Source organism: Neltuma alba, unplaced genomic scaffold (assembly GCF_004799145.2).
Source record: "Neltuma alba isolate B1F8T4 unplaced genomic scaffold, ASM479914v2 tig00012897_pilon, whole genome shotgun sequence".
NCBI lineage: Eukaryota > Viridiplantae > Streptophyta > Magnoliopsida > Fabales > Fabaceae > Neltuma > Neltuma alba.
The window spans coordinates 29,129-41,784 of record NW_021637268.1 but is presented as its reverse complement, the minus strand read 5'-3'; the positions used below and the strand labels follow the sequence as shown (position 1 = coordinate 41,784).

Here is a 12,656-nt window from a genome sequence, read left to right as displayed (position 1 = left end):
GGGTGCTTTTAATCAATTCCTAATTTTACCGTTTGAGCGGAGAAATAAAAATATGAAATTAAATAATACTATTTGCTTTTATAAAAAAATAATATATTTTTGAAGGGTCTAATTATCATCCCAAACAAGTATGAATAAGACTTTGTAGAACGAAGGTAGGAGGAAGGAAGCGATGTGAGTACGTGGCACGTGGGAACTATCATATGAAGGTACTGAAATTGGGCAAACGCAGAACACGCCAAGCGCAAATAAATGTACCAATGCCTTGAAAGGAACAGTTCTGGTTTCCTTTCTACGTGGGGGGATGAGAATTAAAATATACAAACAAAATATCATTCTATCTTTATTATATTACGACTTAAAAAATAATTAAAATTAGTTAAAAATAATTAATATGTAACAAATATAATTTTTTTAAATATATCCATATATAAACAGGTAGATATGATGGAGTAATAGTGAAATAAATGAAGAAAGATAATGTATTAAATGCATTAAATTAGGAGTAAAATAAGTACTAATGTATTAAATTTTCAGAAAAAACTAAAAAAAAAGTCTTATAAAAAAAGGACAAACATATTCAAAAAATTAAATCTTATAATAAGAGACGGAGGGAGTAATACTCTTTTGTCTCTGCTAAATATACTAAATACTAAATATAAGATTTACTTTATAGTGTAATTTATACTATAAAGTGTATCTTATATTTAGTACCGAAAGAATACTACTCTTGTTTAAAGAGTTAGTTAGATGTTCAATTTAATCCTAAATAAATATTCTTTTAATCCTATTTATAGAATAGAAAAAAGATATTTTTTTGGTCCCATTTATAGGGTAATAAAAGAAATTTTTTATATAGATGTAAAATTTTACTCTTAATTTATTATTGTGTTGATTTTTATTTATATGAGATATTATATATATTAAATAAAGATAAAATTAAAAAGTTGCTAAATTTTACAAGAGAGTTGATCATGTTTAAAGTTTTTCTTGGTCTATATGAAATATGTTGAAAGTAACTTATAAATGAGATCATAGGAGTATACTCCTCTAGTCCTATTTATAAGGTAGAGAAAGAAGACTTTTTTTATCCTATTTATAGGGCATTAAGAGAAATTTTTTATATAGATGTATAATTTTATACTTTATTTATTATTACGTTGACTTTGTTTATATAAGGTATAATGTATATTAAATAGAAATAAAGTTAAAAAGTTGTTGAATTTTAAATAAGAGTTAATGAAGTTTAAAGTTTTTTTTTATCTGTGTCAAACATACTGGAAATGACTTATAAATAGGATCAGAAGAGTAAAATTCTAATTAGCCTTATCTGACATATTTATTTTTTTTTCAAAATAGGATTTTTAATTCACATTATTAACAAAATTATTTTTTAAAAAAATAATATTTATTTATTATAAATAATTATCTTAACTAATTTTTTAAATATTAATAAATTAGTTATCTTCCTCCACGTGATAAACAAGTTTTGGCCCAATCTCATCGTACCACTGGGACCCACATGTGACCCGCTAATTTAATGTCTCTGAAACTCATGGGTTCTTCGACACAATTTCTTATGCTGACTGAAACCTCTGATGACTCTGATGAGATACAATCCCAGATTAATCACTTGGATTAATAATAAACACAACTTAATCAGTGGCCTCCAACAACAAGCAATCACGTCATCATCATTCAATGCGAATCTTAATTAGCTATTAATTCACGTTTTCACATAGTATGAAATAAAGTAATCACATGTGAACACGTTTATTGTTAATCTTAAATCCGAAAATTAATTGGCAAACAAACACAGTGAATACCATACGATCCTGCACGTCTCAGCCCTCTCAATTTATCCGCGCACATTTTAATTTCTTCCCCATATTTTTTAATGAAAAAGCAGACCGTGTTTTCTTCTTCTTTCTGCTGAATCTCATCCTCTCTTAAAACTTGAAAAAAAAAAAAAGAAGTTCAGATTTAATATTTTATAAAACTATCATTATAATATTTTATGAATTATTTTTTAAATATATTTTCATAATGCAATTTTGAACCGTGCATCTCAAACTTTAATAGTTTAATTTTATATTTGTTTATAATTATAATTTTAAAAAAAATTAAATCTAAATCATCCACTCTTTATTTAGATATGGATGTGAGATTTTGGAAAAAAAAAAAAAGCAGAGAGAGGAAAATGAGAGAACCTAAAATTATAAATGAGATCAAACTCATATATTGGATTAAACCCGTGACATCTCCCTTATAAAAAAGTTTCCATGTTACTAACCACATAACTACTAATAAAATGAGAGCGATGGGATGCCTATCTTCGTCCATGTAATGACAAATGACCATGCACATGAGTAGATATCCATAATGGACACTAATCATTTTAAAATGACACATTGTATGATATGGGTTGGAGGGGATTCCTATAACAAACATGAGTCATTTTAAAATAAAAATGGGAATATTTTTCAAAAATATAACTTCTCATTTTCTTTTTCTTTTTCTAATGTTTTCTCTCGTCTATTCAAATAAAAGGAGTAATAATATTATCACTCCAATTTTCCTTTTTTTCCAACTTTTTTCTCTCATCTAAATGGAACATAACGGCTCAAGGTTACAAATATAATAGGGTAACAAGGGGATCAAATTCATAACCTTCTACTCATACAATACCATGGGGTCAAAATGAGAGCGATGTGATACCTATCCTCGTCCAATGTGAATAACAAACGACAGTATGAATGGGGTATATTGCTATAACGAAAGTAGGATTCATTTTACGTATTGTGATGGATGGAGCGGCTGAGATCTCATTTTAAGGTAAAAATGAGAATGTTTATCAAAATACTATCTCCAATCTTTAATATAAGACCCTGTTTGATTTTTATTTTAATCCTAAATATAAGACCTCAATCCACCTTATCTCTTATATTTACTTAATTTTTTTCCAAGATAGTCCTTCTAATAATTATAATTCTAGTTAATACACTTGATTAGTAAGGATATTTTAGAAAAGACAATACCTATTTAGGACAAATAACTAACTCAACTTACTTTCTTAATCTCCTCAAATTAGTCAACTGGCTCTTATAATTAAGACCGAAGCTAGTATATAATTGCACTTTCATTTTCCATTGAGTGGAGGCTCCAAATTGACTATGTCAGCAGTTCTTAAAGGGCCCCAGAAGCATAAGATTCATGCACAAGGCAAAAGATAGAAGTGGGAAAAGGAAAGCAGAAAAGATGATGAAATATTATTATATTCATGTGTAATCTAGAAACTAAATCAGAATCAGAATCAGGTCTCCCACTCAGCTGCCTCATCCTTTACTTATTTTCTTTTCATTTGTCTTGTTTTAAACATGTTGTCTAAATTTATTAGATTAGAAGTTAAAAGACATATTGCATATGCAGCTCTGGAAGGGCAGAATTGAATAAGATATTGGTCTAAGGGTGGAAAAGTTACTCGCCCTAATAATGAATATTTGGGCCTGAGCTTCAGAAATAACAATAATTTTTTCTTGATACAACAATATAAGAAAATCTTTGGAGGACTTGTTTACGATATTTTATTACAATTTTTTTTCACTTTCTATTAGTAACCAGTGAACTACAAAAATGAGGATATTTTTGGAAAGAAATTCACATTCCTAACAAATTTGTTGATTTTAACTATTATCTATAGTTTTTAATATAAAAATCTACTTAAGTAGATCAAGAAAGTCAAATAAAATAGTTAATGGCATAAATGTAACATAATCTACTTAAAATACTTCTATATAACATTAAATTTTATATCAATTTATAAATTCCTTAAATTAGTTCAAAAAATAATAATAAATACAAAAGTTGAAATGGATTATATCTTATTAATTTTGATGAATTACTTATTTGTTTCTTATAAAAAGAATGGAAGAGGGTAAATCATCGGTCAATTGTAATACATATTCATTGATTTTCGACATGAAATGGCATACAATTTAATTGCGTTTGACACAAGGACAAAGCGTACTATATTTGTTTATTCTCCATGAACGAAGAATAACCCACAAGAATCAAACCGTATGGCTAAAGCGGCCAAATTGCTTCATATTTTTGGACAAAAAAAAATTGACTAAATATTTGGAATCTTCGCTGGCTTAACCATACTTGATGATTCGGTACAAAATGGGGAAAAGAAAAAGAAAAAGCAAAAAAAAAATAAAAATAAAATAAAAGGCTCTATCCCATAAACAAAAAACATCTTTCCAAACATTGTACAGTTTCGTATGGATTACCTGGGCATATGGCAAACACCATATGAAATTTAATGAAGAAAAGTAAAGATGAAATGAATTTTGGTTCTCCAGTAGGGATACGGTGCAGAACAGCGCATAAGTAACGGTTCCACAAATGTCGATTACGCATGTCAGAAAAGAATTTATGTTAAGAGGCCCAAAAATAAACCACTGATCAATGTCCAAACCTTCACGGCTTCACCACAAGTAGATAAAATAGGGAAGATGATAAAATACATGTATACGAGTAATGAATGACCATCGTAGTGTCAAGAAATCGATCGCTCATGTGAAAGTCATACCGAGTGCATATGTCAACCTTTCCGTTAATTCTCGAGTCCAAGTTCATCAGACTCTTTGAAGCTTAGCCACCTCCAGATTTGAGCGCATTACTCAACCTACGCACACAGGCAGCTCATACATTAACACCACGAGATAACAAGCCAAAAAGTGCAACCAGAAAAAGGAAAGAAAGAAGCAACAGAAGGGAAAATAAATAAATAAAGCAAATTAAGTCATTGACATATCTTTCTTCAAGTTGACATTTCCATTTATCTTACAAAACGATTTTTATTTTTTTATCGTCCTTAAATTCAACAAACCACCCTAATGGTACTTACTCCTCTCATTTAAGACAGACTACTTTCATTTGATATGCTCCCTGCAAGCGCTACGATATTTTCTGAAGAAGGTAAACTTGCCCTTACATTTTCTGCCAGGGAATGTATGTTATCCATAAACCATTTGTTTCATCTATAAGCAAATTGTATTTGAATACTCCTTCAAGATGCCAATTACAGTACTTTCAACGGGGTGGTACAAGACATATTACCAGGTATCTCATTCCATTCATAATTCCAAATTCAACTCATAGAAGGACTCAGACTTGTAGACTAAATTCTATCAATTTGTATCTTACAAGTTCAAAACAGGTTGTACTTAATGCAAGTTACAAACTATTGTTGGTTAAAAAGAAGGAAAAAAAAATCAAAACAGATAGTACTCCCTCCGTTCCTTATTATAAGAGACATTTGATGCTTATGGTATGTTCCTATATATAAGAGATACTTACATGTTGTCTCTATTTTTTTGTGTTGGTTTACTATTTTACCCATATTTATTATCTCCAACTCACACTCTCTCTCCCTCCCACTTCTCTTCTTTAATAATTTATTATTCTCTCTCATGCTCTCTCTCTTTATTAATGAGGGCGTTTTTGGAAAAAAATTATACTTTTTACACAAATTCTTCTTAACTAATAACTGTTTTATCAACGTACTTCGATTATTTGTCTCTTATAATAAGGTACGGAGGGAGTATTACTTAAGTTTATTGGACTTACCAATCCAGGCCCTCAAAAAGCCCTTCACCTTTTATGGCAGAAGCTTTAAAAATAGACCATTGGCGGTTTTTGATCTTGTGTAATTCTAAAGCCTCAGTCACTGCAGCAGCATCAAGGGCACCGGGAAGGTCCTGTACAGGGAGAGAAAATTAGAAAAGAAAATAAGAATTTAATAGAAATATATTTTTAACAAAGCAAGGATTTTCACCAATACTATCAGCTTTCTAACCCATTTAAATGTTTTCTATGTTCCTTGGATAGCAGAGTTGTACAAGCTAAGACCAAGATGAAGTTCAGACCTGTTTGTTGGCAAAAATGAGAACAACTGCACCTTTTAGTTCTTCCTCCTGACAAAAATGATCCCATAAAGTGATTAGTCATACTTCAATAAGCTTGTAAATTGCAACCACAAGCAACCTAACCAGTCACGTAGACTAGTGGGAAAGGACGCCAGGAAACAAGAAAAAAATATATCCCAACATAGGAATTATAATCCACAATTATGTCCAAAGAGTATCCACTAAAAAATGTATGAATTTACATTTTCACATTAACTTAAAGATGATATTGACCAGTGCGGTGAATGTAATTGTGTACCGGTATTGCATTTCTCAGCTACACAAACTAAGCACCATAGCACTCAATATTGCCAAGCTGAAATTACTCATGCAGTACTGTTATTTGCTTGATAGTCTTTCAACCAAGAACGAGCACTCCTTCGTGATAGTCGCTAATGTTAAATAGAATAAATAAAAGTGATAAGCAGGACAGTAACACATGTTACAGGGGGAAATACTGCTATAAGACTCCTCCAAGCTTAGATGCATAATGTGATAGTTGAAGAAGAAGTTGATATTAGTGCTTGAAATTTCTCATTCTAATTGTTAATACATGTCTTGGGATTGCTAACCTACTCATTGATGCAGTAAAGGTAACAATCTCTACATTTGAAGTTAGAACTCATTACCCATATTTTTCCATATAAGAGGGGGATAAACTCATTACCCATTTTTTCCATATAAAAGGGGCACAAAGTTTGATGATAACTCTTGAACACTGTTATTAGAAAAAATATAAATATTCTTTTTGCAAACTCTCTATCTCATATCATACCACATGATGCTCTGCTAAGATCCTTACCAGTGATCTCTCCAACACTTCAAATGTAAATGACTAAATTACTAATAGAAGTCATGTATATCATATTTGGGTAACAATGTTAATCAAGCACACAAATCAATTAATAATATCCTTGAGCTCTTGTCAGAAATAGACTCAACCAGAAAATCCCACGTCAATTACTACAGAGCTTCTTAGTACAAAAACAGAATCCCATTCTTATGCTCGTACCATGGCCCAGTTTGGTTGCTATTTGCCTTCATGCACAAAGATTAAGCAAGCATTAGACGGGAGGGGAAAGAAGAAACTAAGAAATTGGTTTTGGTAATTTTTCTTTTCTTTTCCCCTCTTTTTTTTTTGGGGGGGGGGGGTTGGAGGGGAGAAGGGGGGAAAAGAAAGAGCCTATGTCAGAGTGGGAGAGAGAATACATGGTAATGCACAATAATTTTTTTTTCTTTTTTAACCACCTAAAGTATGACAAATTATAACGAAAATGTCTAGAAAAATTACTTGGATACGCAATGTTTGTTTTAGTTTTACCATAAAAGTCAGGCGTGCATGTAGGCATGCACATACGGATGCACCCACAACTCCTATTCATGCTTGTTAGACTCTATTTCCACTTGTTGGCATCCTAAAATTCTTGGGAAGAACCAATCGGATATGCGCTGTTAATGAGACATGATTCTCTGGCCCAATCATGATTGTATATCGTGGTTGGAACCGAAGTGTTTTGTTTCCCTTTTTTATTCCTGTTTCATCAGGCTTTATGTAGCATGTTTATTATTCTTTTTTAAGTTGAGGATTGATTAGGTCAACTTTTGTGGCTTGCTCGTCTATGTGTTGCAACTTGTGTTTTGGAGAAAGAAGTTTCATGGTGAAATTCTTCCTGGTAAAAGCGCATTTTCAACAACGTTGAACCATTCTCATTGAGCACCACACCGAACACTTCATAGTTACATATTACTCAATGTGAAACTTAGATGTCCCATACTAAGCACCAAGTCACGAGCATAGAACTGCCCCTCAAGAGATGATGTCTTAGCGCAACTCTTCACTCTAGCTTCTTGTTGATCACCTCCATTATAAAGTGCCAATGACTAACCAGCTCTGAAATCAACTGGTAGACTCAAGGAGGCGACAGTAACACACTGTCTCAAGGAGTGAAAAATCATCTCAAGAACTACTCCAAACATTCCATAATACTTGATGTGTAACTTAGGCACTCCATTCCGCCCAATTCCTATTATGTTCCTTTTTTATTTCATATTTCCTGAGACTATGTATTACAGCATGTTTATTTCACACTCAACGTGCTCTACTATCCTTTAATAGGAATTGGGCGGGATGGAATGCCAAAATTCCACATCAAGTATTATGGAATATTTGTTCCGGTTCTTAAGAAGATGATTTTTTTTACTCCTTGAGACAGTGTGTTGCCATCACCTTTAAGCATGTTATTTCATGTTTCCTTTTTAATTATATGTTTATTTCCTTTTATGGTAAAGTTGATCATTTAATTTTCTGTCGTCTACCACCGCTACGTATCATAGCATCTGTTTTGGTATAAAATAAGAATTTCAGCGTCTTCAACACTAATAAACACATAGAGACAGCTACTTTTGTGCACTACGAATATCTACTTCCATGAACTACAAATTTTCCAGAATTCTTAAGCCCATTAGCACTAAATACTGATAAGAAGATTGAAGGCAAGAGTTGACATCATAGAGAAATGCTGCACGTGTGGAACATAAACCAAGTATAGCATACCTCAAGAACTGCATGAAATTCTTCTTTAGCTATCACCAGTCTGTCAGTGTCACTTGAATCAACAACATAGATTATTGCTTGAGTATTTGGAAAGTAGCACCTCCAATATGGCCTATGCAATGGAAATCAAAGAAAGTTGTAACACATTAAAATAATAGAAAGTTCACTTTCAACAATCAAGAGCTTAGGAATAAAAGACCGCATGCAAACGTGTAAAAGATAAATTTTCTCTGGTATGTTGTTAACCCATTCATAACTCAAATTAAATCCGCAATGCGTTTCAGTATTAATTGTAGGCTTGTTTTAAATTTTCTGCTACTTTAATTTCAAAAAGGGTTAGTCTACAATTCCAATGAAATTATAAATGTGTGACATTGGGTCGTAAACCAAAGTTTCTTCCTCTTTCTTGTTCATACATATAATCTTGAAGAGTAAATTACATTAGCCCTGCCCAGAAATTTCTAAGCAAACTCCTTTGGTTTCAGAATCTTAATCTTCCGTGTTATAAGATTACCAACAGACCTTATACCTCTTCCAAAATGTCCAAGCTACTCCAGCCTACAGGCCTGAGACACTGGAAGAATCGTGAATTGAGTTTTGAAGGTTTACTTAGGAGGTGTTTGGAACACCCCATAATCACTTTTCAGAAGCACTTTTTCGCAGATCAAGACAAACTCCTCCACATATTTACTTCGTATACCGTAAAAGCATTTCTGAAACTATGGCTTTGTTCTTACCCAAACACCCTCTTAATTTCTGATCAGGCCCCAATAATTTGAAAGTTCTAATTGGTCAATTATAGTCATAAAATTTTTTAATTTGGTTCCCTTTCATCAAAACTACGTCCCAGGGCAGTGAAAATGGTGGTTGGTTTAGTACATCTCTAGAAGCTGTATCCACCTCACTCTTGCTCTAATTGCACATCTCTGACCATCAAAATGCAAAATGGTGTTTCACCATATTCAGCTGCTAATATTTGAAACCATTGAGGGTGAGGATAGAGGTTTTATAAGCCTTTGGGGAATTGGACGTATTTACTTTATTGTTAACTACATTGACAACAGTGAGCATAACCTACCATTCCTTCCATTTTGAAATGCTTTCCTTCATTTATTATTCATTTGTTTAGATATTTACATTGCAGGAAGCATACATGTTTATTGCCGCATAAGGATTCATCTGATCTATCCCAGCAAAATGAGCTTTAGTTCAGTATTCAGATAATGCCAACATCATTGACCACAACCAACACATATACTGACATCATAATAATGCCGGGACCAACCAAACAATAGATTGATGAGTGATAATCTTGTTTATTTAAAGTTGCTGCTTGGTAAGAATATATAGTAGGTCTGAATATCTTACATGTTTCATTAAAACCTAATTTTTCCTAAAATTGTTTGTTTATTGTATTGCCCAGTGATCAGGAACAACCTTACAGCCCCTCATGTCTTTTATCTCAATCAAAGAAGTTGCATCGTGTATTGTATCATATCATAGCAATGAATGTGAATAAATTGTAAAATCCTCTAAAATAACTTCACGTACTAACCCAGAGTCACAACAATATGTCAGTTGGGCATGATTATAGTACATAAAATGAAAGGGAAAAAGAAAAAGAGCACAGCAGTATAGAGTGGAAACAAATCTCAAAGCTTACAAACTATTATCTTATAAGAGGGAGGGGCAAAAAAACCCAAGAAGAAGAAGACGAAGCAGGGATATGAAAAGAAAAACAAATCTTAAATCAATATATTTAAACAAATCTAAAGCCAAGTGTTACCTGATACTTGTTTGCCCACCTGTTTCAACAAAGATACACTATCAGTATAAGAAATTGAAATAACTGCTATTTGATTAAAACATGTTAATTTCCCAGCAATTGCAAGCTCACAAATTGGGAAGGATAAAATATAACAAATGGAGGTACAAACGTCCCTAAACCGACTCAGAGAGGGGGTTTATTTCCTCAGTGCATAGATGCAAGAAAATCCTCAAGGATCAACATGAATCAAGATAGAAATGTGCCAAAATGACTCCTTTAACATTCAAAGGTGGCAGCACATATGCACAAAAGTGCGCATAAACATCATAGAAAGAGAGCAAAATTATCTCATCTTCTCACTGTATTTGGTGCTAAACTTGTGAGCTTTAATTTAAGAGCAGAAAAGATTTTGCGGCGAACATGGGTCCCTGTGTGCTTGCTTGAATTAACCACATACAGAGAAATGCCATACAAATGTGATATAGTCAATTAGGTAAAGAAATACCAGGAGATTTCATTAGGATACAAATTTAGGAGCTAGAAAACCATATGACTTATTCATTGTGTTAACCATTCATTTAGACGTTAAGATACATATGTGAACATGTAGTAACTGAGGGATCACTGGTTAAATGATGTAAAGATGTCAGAGCAATTGTAATTTCCACAACTTTCCGTTATCAACCAATGATATTAGATTATCTCTTTTATTTTAAATACGTGTGGTATGACAATTGCAATGAAATTAGATGCCACCACAGAATATACACAAAACTAGGTCTAGGTAGAGTGCTTACCTAAATCCCAAACTTGAAACTTAATGTTGTTATATTGCACTGTTTCAACGTTAAACCCAATTGCTGCATCCAATCATTAAATCAATCAGTCGTTTACCATAAAGGAAATATCAAAGAGCATAAACACGTTAGTGCTGTAAACACTTCAAGTATGCAGTATGCAGTGCACACATCCAAATGTTCACACCAAAATTCAGATTCAGAAATGTTCCAATATCTTGAACAATGAAATATGAGGAACACAATATAATCACACGATATTCCCAACAGAGTGATTTGCCTTATACAAAATGACTTCCAAGAAGATCCAACGGCGACCAAAACAGCAGAAGTTAAGAGTCAAAATTATATAGCCTGCTATCTTCACAGAAGCTCTAGCAGATCAGCAATAAATGAAAACTATTAAACACACAGAATGGAGATGATTAGATTTGATAATCATAAAACAAGAAAGGGTGCCAACTTGGTATGGTGGAGACAACTTCGCCCATTTGAAGCCGATCTGAAAAGGTATGACAGCAATAACAATAAAAAAAAGGTCAATATTCTTGAAACGAAGACAGAAAGGTTTGATCATGGTAAGCAGAGAGTTTGGATGCATACAGAGAATTGTGGTTTTTCCTGCATTGTCGAGGCCAAGAACAAGGATTCTAGCTTCCTTGTTACCGAAGAGGGAAGAAAACAATCTGGTGAACACTAAACCCATGCTGTGATTGCGCCGAGAAGGACAAGCAGAGTGCACTTACTGCATCAATAGTAATCAAATCAGAAGAAGAAACTCTGATTTACGAGAAAACCAAGATCAGATCTCAGAGCAGGACCCTGACGTTCCCGCAAAAACCACGGATATGAATGAATGTCAATGTCAGTGTGAGTCTGAAGTGCGCTTCAAAACGTGTACGCATGCGTCTGCGTGCCTGAGAAGGACGGGAGCGCCGGTGATTGAATTTTGAAAGCAGAAACACTCCAGAGGAGAGGAAGATAGAAAGCGAGAGGAGGACCGAGTGACGACCTTGCTCCCTTAAAAAAATCGAATCAGAAAAATGGAATGGGAAGCTACCAGTGACGAGGACCATGACTAAGCACAGGGGATGTCTCATTTTTCCCCCTTTTTCTGCCTGAATTTTTTTTCAGGGAGAATATTATTTTTTCCTCCCTTTTTGGGTTCCAGTCCCTTCGGGGAGATACTTATATTTGACCCAAATATTTAATAAATATATACACTTCAATATGAAAACTACTGTGGAATATTTGTTTATATGAAGAAACAAGAAATTGTTGGCCAAACAAACAAACAAAAAAACAGAAATCATTGCGTAAGAAAGCGATGAATCTGTATTCCTTACCTCTAATTTTCCTTCTCACGCCGCTGATGCAAGGATAGAATTTTAAAGATAAATATTTTTATATTTTAAGTGTTTGGATAACTAAATTATAATTTTAAAAATTTATCTTGATTTGTGAGAAAATATTTTTTAAAAAAATCATACAGCAATGGGGTTGGGTCACTGGTCCAGTGACTTTGTTGTCACTCTTGGAGATAAAAGTATAAAACGTTGCAAGCA

The 12,656-nt window shown here is 33.0% G+C and overlaps 1 protein-coding gene across 3 annotated transcripts; it reads right to left on the bottom strand.

Annotated features, from left to right (window-relative positions):
- Positions 1-4,237: 4,237 nt before the first annotated feature.
- LOC114732265 (ADP-ribosylation factor 1-like) lies at positions 4,238-12,113 on the bottom strand. 3 transcript variants are annotated; one of them, XM_028919563.1, is made up of 9 exons: positions 11,913-12,113; positions 11,695-11,836; positions 11,555-11,593; positions 11,092-11,154; positions 10,313-10,331; positions 8,527-8,638; positions 5,934-5,981; positions 5,635-5,765; positions 4,238-4,690 (listed from the first exon to the last, which is right to left on the bottom strand). In XM_028919563.1, exons 2-9 carry the CDS (start codon positions 11,795-11,797, stop codon positions 4,657-4,659), a joined length of 549 nt encoding a protein of 182 aa, XP_028775396.1. In that variant the 5' UTR covers positions 11,798-11,836; positions 11,913-12,113; the 3' UTR covers positions 4,238-4,656. The 3 variants fall into 3 exon arrangements, with proteins under 3 accessions (XP_028775396.1, XP_028775397.1, XP_028775395.1); XM_028919564.1 differs by having other exon boundaries at positions 11,919-12,113; XM_028919562.1 differs by lacking the exon at positions 11,913-12,113 and having other exon boundaries at positions 11,695-11,903.
- Positions 12,114-12,656: the final 543 nt, after the last annotated feature.

Bases quoted from the DNA above. Each gene is read 5' to 3' on its own strand.
- LOC114732265 (XM_028919563.1), bottom strand. From the start codon at position 11,797: ATGGGTTTAGTGTTCACCAGATTGTTTTCTTCCCTCTTCGGTAACAAG. The intron at 11,155-11,554 runs GTTGGCACCCTT...GATTGGATGCAG, and splicing joins AGTTGTCTCCACCATACCAA to CAATTGGGTTTAACGTTGAA. The intron at 5,982-8,526 runs GTATGCTATACT...CATTTTTGTCAG, and splicing joins AATTTCATGCAGTTCTTGAG to GAGGAAGAACTAAAAGGTGC.